This window comes from Falco rusticolus, chromosome 2 (assembly GCF_015220075.1).
Source record: "Falco rusticolus isolate bFalRus1 chromosome 2, bFalRus1.pri, whole genome shotgun sequence".
Taxonomy (NCBI): Eukaryota; Metazoa; Chordata; class Aves; order Falconiformes; family Falconidae; genus Falco; species Falco rusticolus.
Genome location: NC_051188.1, coordinates 31,911,600 through 31,929,123, shown reverse-complemented (window position 1 = coordinate 31,929,123; position 17,524 = coordinate 31,911,600). Strand labels below are relative to the sequence as shown.

Sequence of the window (17,524 nt, the reverse complement as noted above, 5' to 3'; positions counted from 1 at the left end):
TTGTTGGTGTATTATCATATTGATAGATAAAATGTCCATTCCATTTGTTGCTTCAGAAGTAGATGCCTGTAATTTTTTCAGGTTGATGCTTTGGATTGTGTTACTGTAGTTGAGCAGAATATACTAATTCTTAGTAAGTTCTCTAACTAAAGTTTGTGGGTTTTTGTGAGCAGCTTCCAATTGAAGATTTGTGCAGCCTAACATCCCAGTCGCTTACTGTTAGTCTGACTGCTGCGGTGCCAGAATCCACAGAGGATGTCCTTTTGAAAGGATTTGCCATACTGGGAATGGAAGATGAAAGGATTGAAACAGCACAGCAGGTAAGTGGTGCCGAAAAACCTCCAAGTTGCAGTAACCTTCAGAGAATTCTGTGAGTTCCTGTGTCTCTTGCCTAGCTTTTGGTGGATTTGTTAATTTTTTTTGTCCATTTTCAAGATGCATGAAGAAACTTGAGGGGGTGGGGAGATCTTTGGAAGTCCTAGCTGTTCAGTGACAGATACTTTTCTGATTTTGATTGGAGTCCTATGTGAGCGTGAGGCACCCCTTCAGTAAGATGGTGTTGCTCATAATATAGAATAATGTTGTGCCCCCTCGCCCCGTTCTAATGTGACAGCCTTGTTCTTGTGCAAATAAAAAGGGATGAAATTCAGTCTTTCCCATTTTGATTTAGTGGAGGAATAGAATAGAGTTATTTTGGTTGGAAGGGACCTACAATGATGTTTCCTTGGTTAATAATTAGGTTCTGAAACAGCTCTGTTTTTTAAAAAGGCTCATCTTCATTTCATAGATCTGATTTATTTTTTTTAATTGATTGCATGTGATATCTGTATTGTTCACACCATAAAATCTCTTCTAGTTCTTCTCCTGGTTTGCTCAGGTACAAACACAGATGGATCAAGATGAAGGTGCCAAGTATAGGTACGTGTTCTTCCTCAGTTCCTTTCACTGTAAGCAATTTCAGCCTTGAAGGACTTTATCTTATCCATATAGTGTTAGCTTGCATTTGGATTCATCTGGCAGGGAATAGGTGAATGTGTAGGAACAGCTGAAGCTTTCCAAGGCAGTATGCCCCACTCGCATCCTGAAGGCTATTGCCCTTGTGGCAGAGCAGTTAAAAGGGTTGCAGATTTCCTTCTTAACTGCCTGGTATATTAAGACAAATTGAAATTAGTTTTGACTTGCAGATAGGGCTGTAGACAAAGGCAGTTTAAGAGCTTTCATACACCTTTTCAACTGCCGCTGCTATTGGAATGGCACCTTCTGTGGGTGAGACTCTGTAAGCAGGTGTGGCTGGTGGTCATTTCTGCTTTCACCATTCAGTCCACCAGTGACTATGGCCATGATTCTGTATCTGCATTCCCTGCATTCCTTGGCACTTTGCTCAACTCCAGTTTTGAGACTGGGTGTTCTCATCTATTTTTGTCTAACTGACTTTTCAGTCGGGCTTGGAAGAACCCCTTCCCACTGACTTTTGCAGTTACCTCTCAAGAGTCTGAAGTACAGCTGAATGGCTTAGCCAAATCTGCTGGCGGCTTTTATGGAAACTGGCTTGTGGTTTGAGACTTTACAAACTTGCGCCTGGTCACAAAGAGATGCTGCTGTATTCTCCTCTTCTGATTTTCTCTGCTTTTCTTTGATCTGTCTCTTCATCTCTTGCTCTGACATTTGAGGACGTGACATTTCTTAAAATTAGAGGTTTAGGCGTATACTAAGCCCATGATCAGATCATTAACAACCTAAAAAGGGTAGCAAGCTTGCACTTTGTCAGTTGACACGTTCATAATAGTGCGCACAGATACCTAAGTGTGCCATGGATGCAGAATGGTTTGTAGGATGGCCAATAGGGTCTTGCAGGAGACCAGAGGAGCAGGAGGAGAATAAGGAAGTTCTTTGCCTGTTGTGCACTAAAGGGTTGCAAATTACTATGGAAAATTGGGATTTTACTTGCTTTGTATTTTACATGCTTTCTATGTGATAAAGTAGAGCTCAGAAGTTTTTGGTGACATCCAAGAGTAACTAATTTTAAATTATGTTTTGGTCAAGTTGAATGCTTGACTTATATTTAGTGATCATTTAGAGTTTATATCTGCATTGAGCCTTAGACAAACTTGGTGACATTAGATACTGCATCTATTTCGTTTAAGCCTCTTTCAATCCTCATAGTCAGTTGTGAATCCTTTGGGTAATTTCAGCTCACTTAGGAGGGTAAAAGTAATTTCTAAATGGAAAAGTGTATGGAAGAGGAGACCCAAATTAACACCCTGTTGGAAGCAAGGCAGGTAGAATTTGCCTGCTAGCAGTAGCCTGCAGTAGTCATGATGTTTGCACTGTTTAGACAGTATCCATGTGCTCTAGACTAGCTGTGGTGCATGTTGCTACTTTCTGGGTACGTTTGCTATGAGGAATGTCAGGGAAATGGAGTTACTGCAGTGGCTATTCCAAACCCTATAGCTCTGTTATTTCTGCAGGTCACAAAACATCTGCTTGTTGTGCACTCTTGCTTGATGCGAGTGGTCTTCTATTCCTAGAGAGGGAAAGGTAGTGGTAGTGTCCCTTCAGGCAGCTGGATTCGCAAATACAGAAAGTGAAATTTTACTTCTGTTATCTGTTGATTCTCTTTTTCTAGAGAGATGAGGGATTACTTGTCTGGCTTTCAGGAGCAATGTGATGCTATCTTGAACGATGTGAATAGTGCCCTTCAGCACCTGGAGTCACTGCAAAAACAGTATCTTTTTGTATCCACAAAGACAGGAACGCTGCATGAGGCCTGTGAACAACTTTTGAAAGAGCAGGTAATCTTTGATGGGAGGATTACTGGAAACTTCTAAGGTACCATAAGTCAAAACTAGTGGGCTGTGGCGACAATCCCTCCATTTGCTTTGGACCTTGCGTTTGGTGTGTTTCACCTGCAGCTAGGGTGTTAGGCTCTGTGCAGTAAAATGTTCAGTATGTGTTGATATACAGTTTAAGCAAGAAGGATGGCTAGCTGAGGGGAGCTTTTGTAATTGATGCCTGACAAATGCAAACTTTTTTGAGGTTAATAATTCATGTCACTTACAAAAGTATTTTGAGCTGGCTATAGCAAGAAGAAAGATTTTTGTACAAAAGTTATGAGCTTATTTCCCAATACTTTCTTTCTCATTAGCTGCTCCGACAGTGATGTAACGAACATGTCTTTTTAGCATGACTGGATAAGGGAGAGTGGCTCCAATCCTGAAATACAGGATTTCTACCATTCTCTGTAATACCAATGACAGCATTGCTGTTTGTATGCAACATCATCTGTGGAATGCTGACAAACACGTAGGAATATGCTTTTAAATACACTATTGAGAGTAATGTGTCTTTCTCTGGTAAGAGAGAGCAAGAGAGCACTGTTGTGGTCTGCATCTTTTGTTGTACTTAGTTGCAAGTTATTTAGAGCTAGTTAACAGTGGTGTGTGCTGAGAGCTGAAAGGGAGGCTAAATAATTTTATATATATTTATACTACTTGCTAGGTTGCTGATTTTCTTTTATTTTTTTTTTAATAGTCAGAACTTGTTGACCTGGCTGAAAACATCCAGCAGAAACTTTCTTATTTTAATGAGCTGGAAAACATCAACACCGTAAGTATTATGTCACTGTTAATAGTCTTAAAAATGAAAGTGTACTGATCTTTTGAACTTGGTCACCAACACTAAGTTACTTGGATTCCTTACAATGATCTTTGTCTTGTTTTCCAAAGAAATTGAATTCCCCTACGCTGTCTGTGAACAGTGAAGGATTCATTCCCATGCTGGCTAAGCTTGATGATTGTATTGCATATATTTCATCGCATGTAAGTAATACTGTCTTGGTTTTGGTTAAATCTCAATAGTTTCAAAACTCTGTATTCATACCATGTGTGTGGTGATTTTTTTTCCCTTATGAAATGTTCCCTCTGCTAAATACAGTAAGAAAGCAAAAAATGACTGTTTATAAAACCTAAGAATTTTTTAATGAATATACTTAATATTCTGCTTACATTTTATAAAAGACTGCTTTCAGTTTATACAAAATAGTATTTCTAGCTAGTAAAAAGAGTATTTTAAGTTTTGATAAATTTTCAACTCTCTTATTGTTTGTATTTAAAATGGATTCTTTAATTTCTTTCAGCCAAATTTTAAAGACTATCCTGTATATTTGATTAAGTTTAAACAATGCCTTTCTAAAGCTATGCACCTTATCAAGACATACACTGTGAATACCCTACAGAACCTCACAAGCCAGTTAATGAAAAGGGTAAGGTGAATCCGTAAGTGGTAACTTGAGCTGTACTGTAATGTCTGTTGTAACACTATACAGTTTTCTTCTATTTTTTTGAGGGTGGGAGCCATCAGCAGTTTTCTGTGAAAATACATCAGTCCTGTACCACAGTGTTTGTGTAGATTGGCTAAGTTTCAGCTGAATCTGACAGAGACCTAGTGATCCAAAAGATTTAAAAATAGTAATAATTAAAAAATCCTGGAAATTGAAGAAGGTGAAGTAGGTGAACAGTAACCTCAGTGAAGGCCAGGGGTGGATAAACAACTGTTAGAGAGGCAACAACCAGCTGGGCAGACAGCATGTTTTCCTGAACTAATTTGTGCCTTGTATCTCCGAGTCAGCTGCAGTGCACGCTGCTATCTCTGTTGCCAAATGGTGAGGGTGCACAAGAGAAGTACAGGTACTGCGGGGGTCTGTGTTGGAAATGGATTGTTAGAGACAGAGAGGTTGCAGGGAATACTTGAGAAAGTGTACAGGCTCTGGGTGTCGTAGGATGAAAACTGTTAAAGCACAACTCTTGAGTTCATGACATGACTCTTTCAGTATTATATTCCAGTATTTTTAGGTGCTCTTGATCATCTAAATATTTCTTTTTGATAAGCATGCGGTGCTTTGTGTAGCTGCAGAGAATAACTGTGACAGGCTCTTGCTAGTTTTGGCAGTATCTTTTGGCTGGTTTTAAAATGTTGACACTGATGTTGGAGAGTCACAAGGGAAGAGTTAGGTGCTTTCCTCCCACTCACTACAGTAGGATTGAGGCATGAAGGTGAATAGGGAGGTTTTTCGGTCTTATTAAAACGTTAGTAGTCTTGTGCTGGAGTATTTTGGCAAAGGAGAAAAGAGAGGGGAATGTCTCTTTCCACCCAATGTCCTCCTTTCTCCATTTAATTGTTGTTTGCCTTGTGCTCAGTCTGGTTACAGGCAAACTTCTTGTCATGAGGGATAACCAGTGAAATTGAAAGATGCTAGAGCTGAGAACTGACAGACCTAAAAGAAGGGGATTTTAGACAATATTCATGGAAACTTTCTAAAGAATACTCCTGGAGTGAAGATCTTGGTTAAGTGGCATTGATAGTTTTTCATGTTTGGTACAAAAGTAGTTTTTATTTTTAAAACGTTATTGTAACATGGTTTGATGCCAGTGGATTGCCATGACTGAGCTGAATTCAAGCAGAACTGAACATCTCTGATAATAAGTGTATCTGCAGAGAGAAATGAAACCTTATTTCTGGATTTGAATTGCTGTTTAACAGTTTTAAAGTCAGGAAGGAGACCTCTTTTAGGAGTCAGATGACCTCCTCCCCACCTACATGGGGTTTTTGTGAATGTTTTGCATATTTCTCTGAAACAGCTGATACCTGCTTCTGCTAGAAGTGCAGTACTGGTCTTAGTTGTTATCAAGCACTGAGATTTCCTACTGCAACACAACAAAAGGTCTTGTTATGGCTGGAAAGGGACTGATGAGATCTAGATGTCCTTTGTTACTGCTCACATGCAAGTGTTGGGGATTTTGATCTGTGTAGAAGGATGATCAAGTTGCTTGCAAGAATGAAAGTAGGAGGATGGGGAAGGTGGAAGAGTTTTCCTGTCCCCACCATGTTTCAAAGGAAAGCCATCTGCTTTTTTTGTCATCAGCAGGGGTAAGGGGAAGAAAGCCTGGTGGCTAAACTGGGTCTCTGCTCTGCTTCCTTAGTGCTAGAATTTGTCTTAAGTTCAAGCTGTCTGCCCAGCTAAGCTGGGGAACTGTGTCAACACTTGACCTTCCAGTTGAAGCTTAAATGCAAGCTGAAATTTAGCTTCTCTGCCCTGGGACTGGAAGGTAAAAGGCAAATTTTGCTCCACTTTAGTACTACAGATTAAGGAGCAACAATCAGTACTACTATGTCCTGGGAAAATTTTTGCTTTTAATGGAGAATTCCATAAATATTGAAAGTGTTACTTTTGCTATAGAAGCTGTTGGTTAAAACTTTTGTTTTGGGTTTTGTTCTTCCATCTGGCTTTATCCAAGTTCTGAAATAAGCATGCCTTTCTCGCTGGAAAGTGGCAAAGAGCTGTTCCGCTAGCAATATAAGCATAAAGAACCAATACCCAGTTTTAGAGCCTAATTATGTCATCCATTAAATACTAAAGCCAAATATAGTATTTTCCTTTTTAATTAATTACTTATCTCTTCTTTCAGGATCCTTCAGCTGTGCCAAATTCTGACAATGCCTTCACACTGTTTTATGTAAAATTCAGAGCAGCTGCTCCCAAAGTCAGAGTAAGTAGGCTGGTAACTGTTAAACAGGAAGCTGTGAATATGGTGTTTGAATTTATTGGTAGTATAAATGCAAGGATTGCATATTGTGCAAGTGTGAATGTCCAAAGATTGCATATTGTATCCATGGAAATATACTGCAAACTGTTTTCCAATTATTAAAAAAAATAATTTGCTGGTAATGCTCTTTTCTTTTTTTGAGTAGACTCTTATTGAACAAGTAGAGCAAAGATCTGAAAAAATGCCAGAGTGAGTATGTTTACATAATTTATTTTCAAAAACTTTAAGTTTTGAAAATCCTTATTTTTGTTTAAATACTCTTTAACACATTACTTGTTTAAAAGAAAGTTTTTAAAATTGAAATTATGTAGACCTAAAAGAGGGTATGAGAATTAATTTTGTGTTTACTAGAAAATGAGCTTAAGGGTGTAGTTACTGTTTTAATTTCTTGGCTAGGTATCAACAAGTTCTCAATGAAATCCATCAGTGTTACCTTGATCAGAGGGAGCTTTTGCTTGGTCCAAGTATCGCTAGCACTGTTACAGAATTAACCAGTCAGAACAACAGAGATCATTGTGCTCTGGTAGGTAGTCATGTGTTGTGGGTTTTTTGTTACGTTTTAATCCTCCTTCCCCCAGGTAAACTGTACTTACTTACTTCAGTAATTTACATGCAGAATTGTCACTGTTGTGGTTTTGAATCATTAAAATTTTACTAGTATTTTCAAGTAATTCATATTTTGTGGAAAGTTGTTCTGTAAAAACTCTGCTCTGCTACAGACCTCACAAGGAGATATTTGCAAAAGCATAAAATGTGGTTACTTAAATTTATTCAGAAATTAAAAGGGACAGAAGATGCACAATGAGCTTTTATTTGATTAGTAACATCTTTTCATACTTGATCCCAATAATACTGAGTTTCAAAAAACTTCAATTTAATCACAGCTGTAGTACTAATAATAATACAGTGTATAATGGTATAATATATAATAATGTCTGTAGTACATCCTGTGGTATTAATGCAGCGAAAATAATTTAATAATAAGGTATTTGTATTTCTGTGAATACAGGTACGAAGTGGTTGTGCCTTTATGGTCCATGTATGCCAGGATGAACATCAGCTTTACAATGAGTTCTTCACAAAACCAACACCAAAACTGGAGTAGGTGGTACATGCTGGTTTTGTTTTACTGCACGTTTTATTTACTATGCTTTAATATAGCAGACAATGTTATATGGCAAATAGGATTGTATTTAAGCGGTTTGGTAAGAACCAACAAGAAGAAAAACCTTAATAATTTTGTGTCAGAATTTGATGTTTGTTTTCTTTTTTCTTCACACAAAGCTCATAGTTTATGTTCTCCGTAAATAATCTGAGTGATGTAAATGCTCTGTAGATGGCCTGAAAGAGAAAGACACACAGTTGCTTTGGAAATAGCTGCAGAAGTTTACAGTGCTAGAGCTCCCAGCTGTTTTTGTACTGCCTGTATGCCAATGATTTGCAGTCATTTGCAGAAGCGCTTTTCATTTACTTCAGTGTAAAATTAAGCTGATGAACTCCACCCATTTTTCATCAAGGATTTAGTGTTAGTGAACTGCCCTTACTGTCAAGAAATACTTGCATGTGCCTGTATGTGGGCTGAATGGAAGGCAAGGTATTGGACACCTGACAAGAACGGTATCTGTATCTGCTCTACCTAGATCTAGAAGAGGGACAGGTTGTTGTCTTCACATGGTAATTGCGTTATAAAAGTATTGTAAGTTTTTTACGACATACCTGTAATATTAGAGCAACTGAGTAATGATGCTCCATCTCCAATTTGCCGGTATGTTTTAATATCGATATTTTATTTTGAAATTTGGGCAGGTCATGTTCCCTCACCATGAAGTTCATAAATAAAGTATATTCCTGTTAATATAACAGAGACACTGGTTTTGAGTGTTGCATTATTGTAAAATCAAGTGCAGCTTGAGTTGAATAAGTGCGACGTGGAAAAAATACTGCCCACTACTGTCCCCATCCTCTAAAGCTAAAGGAAAACTATAAATACATGAAGTCTCACTAGAAATAAGCCATAGTCCCAGAGTAGTAGCAGTCTTTCTCCTTTCTGAGGAATTGAGGTGTTGTGTGGGACATGCTTAGGATTTGATGTGACCTAACTAAATTGGCGTAAGAACCAATTTTGCTATCTCAGTCCAAATCCTGAAGTAAACATCCCTAATTGAAATCAGTGTGAGATGTTGTTCAGACAGAAATTTTGTCACTGTTGCCCTTCACATCAAGAATGAGAATAGGCTTCTGATTATTTTTGAATCTTGATGGAAAGTAGTTACCTTCTTTCATAAGAACTTTTTTCCCTTTTTTGCCTGCATCTAAATAAAATAATTTGAGGAAAATGTTTCGTATAGTAACTACTTTATTAGGTTTTTCTTAGTTACTTGATGAATAGCCTCATTTTTTTCTGAAGTGATGAGAGTCTCTGAAGACATAATAGCTGTGTCTCTGTACAGATAAAAGAGTTTACCAAAAATCTAGGCAAGAGTAGAGATCTGAGGTTGACTGTTGTATTTAATAATAAGGCTGTTGAAAGTTTCTCCTTTGTTTCTGCTTTTAACATGGAGAGTTACTGTTTTATCAAGTTGCTTGTAAAGCTATAGAATACAACAGAAGAGGCAGATTCAAAATGTTTCTTCTCTGAGCATTTTTTGTCCACACTTGGAAAGGAACTGTTGTTCTATGGTCAGATATTCTTCATGAATCAGAAAAAAAATACATATATAGTGCAATAAACTCAACAACTGCACCATGCTGTAAATACATGTTCTTAGTGTTATTATTTCTAAGTCTAACTGGGGAGTTACTGTAATTTTCAGTTACTGACAACAGCTTTATTGGCTAATCTGTGATCAGTGAAGGGAGCACTATGAATGGCAGATATGTCTGGAATGAATGCTGGTAGTGTCTTAACAAAGATATGCATCACTTTGAACAGGAAGGAAAAAATACAGTGGGGTATCTGGTGGTGTTTCATATTGCATTGATACTGTGTTAGATTGGAAAGTGTGCCCTGCAGCGCCAGAAGTTGTTACAGAAAAGGTTACCAGGCTTCTCCTGTGTCTGTCTGATTCTAATAAGCTATTGAGTACTTGGAATCAGAAGAGCCTTTTCTCAAAGGGAAACTGGGAGTATGATTCTGAGCTCAGCAGGAGCGTTTCTTTACATAAAAGCCAGGTAACCAGTATGCAGTGTCTTCCCTTTGTGACAGACTGAGTTGTTGTTTTCTTGGTTGTTTTTTTTGTTGTTGTTATTTTAAAATTAATTAAAAACCATACCACCATTCTAAGCATTTGGTATCCTACATCTTTTAAAAGGCTTTGTAGGAAACCAGGGGTTCATGTTATAAACATTTCTTAAATCCTTTCTTAAGTCTTCAATGATACTGTGCTGCATTGTTTTCTCACCCTGGTCTTAAAATTTTTTGCCATAAAATAATTTGCATTTGTGGTAAAATTTTATTTTGGTATTGCAGGGTCCTGAAAGTGCTTTGCTTTGTTTTATTTTTTCCTTATAGTGAACTCTTGGAGAAGTTATGTCTTTCACTGTATGATGTCCTGAGGCCAATGATCATCCATGTCATTCACTTAGAGACACTTTCCGAACTCTGCGGGATTCTCAAAAATGAGATGCTTGAAGACCATGTACAGAACAATGGTAATTCGTAGATGGAACTTGATTGTTTTTAACTGTCATCTTAACTGATAAAATTATTAAATTGTATAGGCAAAAAAATTCCAAGATTTTTTCTAATGTGTCTTAAACATGTCACAGATGAGGTAAGGTTATTTTTTAAATAAATTATGTTTTTTTCATTTATAATAGAAAGGTTTGTATTTATGGGTATGTGTATATCTTCATTTAAATTAATATACTGATGTTATGGAGTCCTATTTTCTCTAGATTCTACAATTGCCAGCAAGCAATCCCCCCAGTACATATACATGCACCAGGGTTGATTTGAACTTCAGATGAATTCATTGCTTTGCTTGGCTCTGCTAATGCATCATTTGTGTAGAGCTCTGCATACATGATGATAAAGCAATGCAAACTTGATTTTTTTCATTCTCCTTGACAGTTTTTCCCAGACTGGAAACTGTAATTTCAGGAGAGGATTTTTGGCAGTTTTTGAGTTTTGGAAGGTTTCAGAGCTCACAGTCTCATAGAAGGGAGTTGGCTATCAGAAAAAAAATGTTCTCTCTTTTCCTTAGTGCGACCAATGCATAATGGAATCATTTCACAGTCTTAACCTTGCACTGAGTGATAAACAGAAATCGTACTTTGTAGCTGGTATATAACACATCTCTGAAGCTGTGCGAATATCCTGAAGAATTGCTCATTTTCCTGGAAGTAGAATTGCAATGCTGTTGAGAATGAGGAAAAAATTAGTGACATAATCTTTTGGTTAGTCTTAGGAAGTGACTTTCTACTACTTAAACTCAGGCTGGTCCAATAGTTTTTAAGTTGCATGTGAGCAGCTTTGGATCTTCTGTTCTGGTAGGTAGGTAGATGAGCAAGCTTGTCAACTCCTGACAGTCACACTGCAGGCTTTGGCTGTGATAGAACCAAAGCATGTTGGTTTGGTGTCCAGAAATACCACTTGACATGCCCAGGTCTCAGATAATTAGAGTGCTTAATTCTGTCATGCCATCTGATGTTACCAGTGTGAGATCGTATTTTCACAGTCTAATGGAAATTTGGGGAGCTGAAGCAACTGCAGTATGGAGTTCAGTAATTCCTTGCTTGTCACAAATTTGTCTGCGTGCCGCTGTTCCAAAAATAGCTGACTTCATCTGCAGCAAGCCAGTTTTGTGATGATTCAACATGTGATGCTTCAAACTTTTGTGTCTATAAGCTTGTTTTGTAATTAAATGAACAAATCTGTGCTTTTGTTTACCTTTTTAGCTGAACAACTGGGTGCATTTGCAGCTGGTGTCAAGCAGATGTTAGAAGATGTACAAGAGCGTCTTGTCTATAGGACACATATTTACATTCAAACTGATATCACAGGCTACAAGCCTGCCCCGGGTGATCTTGCATATCCTGACAAGTTGGAAATGATGGAGGTAAAGCATCTGCTATTTTTGTTGTCCTTGATTTGGTTTTCTTTTTATATGCAGTATATACAATTGTGCAGTATAGTGTTTTGCAAATAGATTTTTGCAGTTCTTAGGTGTATTTAGTATTAGTGGCGCTATCAAATTGGCACCTGTTGATTAAATTATGACCCTAAACTATATGTCAGAGAACACGTTATGTCAAACCCATTTTAGGGTGATAGTTCTCAGAGTTAGTTTTACCTAAACTTAGAAGCATCTAAATTTTCTTGCATAACAGTAAATTTTTACTTACTTTCATAAACACTAGGTATTACCCGGTGTATTTTCTAGCTGAGCTGGAGCTGAAGAGAAGCTTTATAATAGGCACAGTTAGCTGCAAGTTTGTTTTCAGAATTACTGGTCAACTAGTGCTTGGGACACATGTGTACGCTATGTTCAGACTGTGAGGGCAGACTTGCTTATACCTCTAGGTAATTTAACATGTCAGCAGTGGTTTCCATTAGTCTTTTCAGATTCTTCTCAGTATTAGCTACTTTTGTAGTTATTCCAAGCCTTTTAAGTCAATGTTCCTCTTGAAAGGAATCAAACTAATTCTACTTACTTTAAACGGTTAATACTATATCGATGAAAGATTTCACAATGAAACTATTCACAGAAATAAGAAAGTGGCCGATGAAAGACTTGAAATTAGTTTTTCACTAGGGCAAACTGCATTTGATATGCAACAAACAATTTGATATGCAACTGAAAGGTAGCATTGCATGGAAGGGATTAAGCCTGATAAAGATCCCCCCCAAATAATTACTGCCATTCACTTTATAATGAGAGGCCCAAGCTGTCAAATGATTGACTAAGAATGGCAATTCCAACATGGGCTGGCAAGATCCAGATTTTACTGTTCAATTCGGCTTTCCATCTATCTACCACAATAACTGATTGTGTTTAGAAAATTGTAGGATTTATTTGCAGCTGGCCAGTTGCAAATCTATCATCATAGATGAGCTATTGCTTGACTTCAGAATCAGAGCATTACTTACACAAAATGCAGAAGCTTTATAGCTAGCTAGCTATCCACAATTTTGCTGTGGGCTGGAAGAAATTAACATCTTATAACTGTATCTTGTTCTGTTCAATTCTTGTCTGTAAACAGAAAAACACTGTGGGAAACTTCTTAATACTGAACACTTGCTGCTGTGTCTTTATACATGTCTAGAGCTTTTATTATGCTACAGTTCATGTTTCAGTTTATGCTTTGGTGATTATAAGGTACATTCAAAAGTTTTTGGGAAAGCAGCTACAAATCCTGAAGCTAGTGAGTTTGTAGAACACTTGCCTTTTATACTGCAAGTTTAAGGCCTAATAGGCTTTTGAGGAAAATACAAAAAGAGTAATTGAGAAGCCCACCACGCAAAATGTAGCTAAATGTGATCTCCATTCAGAACAACTACTGATCAGAAGTTTTACTAGTATAACTGTTAGGAGTGCAGGCTTGTTTGGTTTGAGTTTCTTTGCTAAAATTGTGTGAATAAACTCGATAAAAAGATTACTGTGAGAACTTTTTAATGTTAGCTATAGCTTCTGTAGGAAGCAATGCAGTTACTTAGTTTATATAAGGCCTTATTTTCTAACTAGGCTTCTACTGCCATTCAGTTAGGAAGAGGAGAGTGCATTTTACAGTTCATTCCAAATTGAGAAGTTACACTGCTTTTCATATGTCCTCATAAGACTCCAGTTTTTTGCCTCATTTGAGACTCATTTTGCTACTTGATTGCTTTTAATCCTCAAAACCTTGCTATTTAGAGAGGCCTTCTGTCTGAGTAAATGAATTATTAAAATGTTAAAAGCACAGGGCAGAAATATTTCTTGTGCTGTTCTGCTCAAATATTAATGCGGTTCTTTGCCCACTCTTGCTGCTTCTTGTTGCTTTGAAGCAGACCAAGTAACGAAAAAGGTTGAAGTGTGGAAGTATTCAGTAATGTTAGGGGAAAGTTTTCTGTTGAACTCCTGCAGGGATTAAGCTGGAGAGTACTTTGGGGACATCTGCACATATCATGTATAAGAATAAAGCCATCACAGAAATTATCTGTATGAAATCCAAGTGAGTGTTGGATTGGGTTCCCTTATTTTGAGCTTCTCTTTCCAGGCGGCTTCACAGGTTATTATTTAGAGATCAGTAAAAACAGGTGAAATGGAAGGAAAGTGCCTTACATAGATCTGTGTGGTATTTGTGAATCTTAAATTGATACTGAAATGTTTCTGCTACTGTTTTGGAAGCATCTGTCTTTTTCTTTTAATGTCTTTGGAACACTGGGAGCTGAGTGTAGCTGACTCTCTTTGCAATTTAGTATGCTTTTCTCTATCGTAATCAAAGAAGCGTAATGCTCCTTAATTTAAAGGCAAAAAAAAATTTAAATCTTTGTGGTATATCTTCCTCTGCAGCAAATTGCACAGAGTTTAAAAGAGGAACAGAAGAAGTTGCCATCTGAAGCTTCATTTTCAGATGTCCGGCTAGAAGATCCTGAGTCATGCAGCTTAGTTAAATCTGGTATGAAATATATCTTGTGTTGTCAAATTAATGCATGAAATTCAGGGAAAGTGAGCGTTAACTTGAACCATCATTGATGGTTGCATGTATCTTAAAGGGTTATTTTCGTAGAGAAATTCATAAGATATTTTGAGAGGTGAACTTTGTCTCAGGGTTCTTAACTTTATTTTGGAATGAGAAACAACTTAATCTTGTCCTTTTGGTGGCAATTCTTTGTGCTGCCAGTAGAACCCATTCTGTGAAGCAGCTGCTTCTGTAACTTGCAGCATCTATTGTATTTTGTATAAAACAGGTTCTGTATTCTCTACTACGAAGTAGCCCTACCATCAAGATGTATATTTAAGGATGCTTCTGTTTCTTAGCTGTGCTAAGATGAGAAGGGTGGTTTGGTGTGTCTTAAAAGAATGCTTGGAGCATCTAGGTAGTGTCTTTGTGTGTGCCTTCACCTGGAAAGGTGACTTTTTCCTTTAAATGCATTTGCATTTTCATTTACTGAAACCAGTTAGTCATTTTAGCTGTTTACAATAATTCAGAATATAGTCCATGACTTCTTTTAATATATGATCCATGTGCCTGTAAATTGCAGTTAACTGGAAGCAAATTGCATGAAATATGGCTCTTTCGATGCTAATCATTTGAGTGTTACAACCCTTCAAATTTTTGTCTAACATCCATGAAGAATTTCTCACTTTATTATACCATTGCTCAGAATCGTACAGTGTTATTTTTCCCAGCCACCTTTCTCGGCTCCTTGTCACTATTTCTTATATTTGATTACCTGGTAGCTTCTTCCTTTTGGCTTGCAAGGTCTGCAAAGGTGTTTCTGGCTGTTTCTAGCTGGACTCCTCAAATCCTGTTGAGAGTGGAGTTCATCTTGCTTCAAGCCAGGTGTGTGACATTTGCAAGTCCTGTAAACACCACCTGCATTCAGGAGGTGGAAGGAACCTGTATGGTGTAATTTGAAGATAAGTGTCTGAGATAATTGGGATTATTTGCCCTTCAAAGGTGCTGTGCTCCAATTTCAGTGCCTGCAGAAGTAGCTGAATTGACTAATAAATAGCCTAGAAATCTCAAACTGACAACTAAGGTCTTACAGGCCTTCTAATTACTGTGACAATATATTTGTTGTTGCAAAAGGTAGAAATAAATTATTGAATTGTTTTGGACAACTCCTGCACTGATCACATGAACACTTCACAAGTACTTACTCCATCACTAGGTAAAACTTTAAAAATTTTACGTTTTTAAATGTTTGCTAATTGCAATCAGAGTTCTGATGCTATTGACTCAGCTGTTTTCCAGGGTTGAAGGACAGAATGAAAAGAATGCAAGACTTCTGTCTGTCGGGTGTTGGAAAAACCATTCCAAGCGTACGGAATTCTTACAAAAGTTACCCAGGAGCGACGCTTTTTTATGTTTACAACCCCCTCATGACAAAATTGGTTTTGCCATTATTTCTGTCGTTATTAACATGACGTTTAAACCCTACACTTTCTGCAACTGTTTCATCCATTTAGGATTATCCTCAGCAGAAGGGAAAGCATGAAGAAGTAAAACTGATGGAATGGGGTTCCCCCCTCCCTTTTTTTTTTTGCCTCTTCTGAGCATCTCCTGTAGTGCCATGATCACTAACTATTTTTTTCTCCTATGCTTTTTTTCAGTAATTGAGCATTTCATCTGTTGAGCTTGGTTAGGGGTATCTGTGTGTGTGTCTCTCATTGGAGACATGCCTGTAAAGCTAACTCATTATAAAACGGTTGAGCTAGGCCATCCCTGAAAATGGATTCATGTCTGTCAGAGCTATGTGCTCTATACACATCAGAAATCTAGTCAAGACCTGCTCAGAATGAAAAAAACCAAACCCAACCCTAACCTGTTTGGGTGCAATAAAATATGTCTTATTACTGTGAAGTCAGTATAAAGTGTAGTCAATATTGCAGTCTACTTCACTTGAAAGGACAGATGGGCAAGTTTTTCATGTCTGTATTTTATTTTTAAACAGGTTCAGCAGAATCCCTTAATCCCAGGCACCAGACCACGATTTCACCAGCAGATCTGCATGGAATGTGGTATCCTACTGTCAGAAGGACCCTAGTGTGTCTCTCCAAACTGTATAGATGTATAGATGTATGCAAAAATTTCTTTATCTAATTTTTTAGGTGAAATTATGAAGTGTGTAGCACCATATCTAAATATTTTAATGTAAATTAGGATTGGACAATTACTGACCTCTGCTATTGCTTAGTCTTTTTGCTGCTATCTTTGTGTAAAACAAGTGAACTGACAAATTTAGGTCATAATTTCCAAGACAATTTTGTATTTTTAGAATTAGAAAAAAGTCAGTAGTTTGTACATCTGTTGCTTTTGCTATTACAGTAATAGTTCAGTGTCTGATGCTCAAGACACTGCTCCAAAGTTGAGGAGTGAACAGGACGAGAAAGAATAGAAGGTTTTGGGTTGATTATAGAGAACGATCTTACTGTTGAAATTCCTGGGTGAATGTGTTTCTTGCTATGTGCTTTGCAGGAGATCAGACAAGGTGATATTTCTGGTCTTAAAAATAGTGATGTTACTACATTTTAGAAATGTTCTCAAAATTTTTTTATGACACATCTTTGCACTTTCCAAAATGGAGCAGACATTTCCATAGTTTAAGAAAGCAGGAATCTTCATGTCTAAAAGAAACAAAAGCAATGTTTACTTCACAGGTATTTTGAGACTCGCCCTAGTAGGTGACAGATTTATGTCTGTAACCTAATAGCATAAAATGCTAGTAAGTCTCTGAGAAACAAAATGCGTGTTTTGCTTTTCTGTACATGTTGTATCTTTGTTAGATACATTTAATGCATTTAAAAATATCTTTGATAAGTGTTATGTGAAACTGCTACCAAGATGCTATTTGCTTAAAAAGAAGCTGGGAAATATTAATACTTTATTGCTTAATATATCAATCTCATTAAAGATAAATGAGTATTTGCCCTTGTTTCCAGCTAGACCTTTGGAGATGAGGTTGTTTTTGCATTGTTTGCAAGGCTCATTTATAGTGTCTGCACAGTGTTATTTATTTATTTCCCCACTGAGAGATTCTAGCAGGCCTGGTATGTGGTGCCTGCACCCTGCATATAGGAGAAGACATTGAATGAAGTGGCATTGGCAGGTCTTGGGGCAGTCAGGGCTGTGACGTACTAAGCTGGAGTGCTGGTGGAGGCGAGCTATGTTCCTACAGCTAGCTCAGCCATATGATCTAGTTGCTGCAGCTTAATGAGTTACTCTGTGTCACCTGGGCCATGGCAGCTGTCATGTTTGTTTACCAACCTGGTGCA

The 17,524-nt window shown here is 37.5% G+C and overlaps 1 protein-coding gene across 1 annotated transcript in view; it reads left to right on the top strand.

Annotated features, from left to right (window-relative positions):
• Positions 1-17,524, top strand: part of COG3 (component of oligomeric golgi complex 3) — a 33,027-nt gene that overhangs the window by 2,839 nt on the left and 12,664 nt on the right. The window contains exons 2-15 of the mRNA XM_037376599.1: positions 174-320; positions 857-918; positions 2,627-2,792; positions 3,532-3,606; positions 3,726-3,818; positions 4,136-4,261; positions 6,465-6,545; positions 6,748-6,791; positions 6,999-7,125; positions 7,612-7,703; positions 10,114-10,253; positions 11,502-11,662; positions 14,096-14,201; positions 16,204-16,328. Of these exons, the coding sequence (XP_037232496.1) occupies positions 174-320; positions 857-918; positions 2,627-2,792; positions 3,532-3,606; positions 3,726-3,818; positions 4,136-4,261; positions 6,465-6,545; positions 6,748-6,791; positions 6,999-7,125; positions 7,612-7,703; positions 10,114-10,253; positions 11,502-11,662; positions 14,096-14,201; positions 16,204-16,328 (1,545 nt within the window). The remainder of the gene's footprint in view (positions 1-173; positions 321-856; positions 919-2,626; positions 2,793-3,531; positions 3,607-3,725; positions 3,819-4,135; positions 4,262-6,464; positions 6,546-6,747; positions 6,792-6,998; positions 7,126-7,611; positions 7,704-10,113; positions 10,254-11,501; positions 11,663-14,095; positions 14,202-16,203; positions 16,329-17,524) is intronic.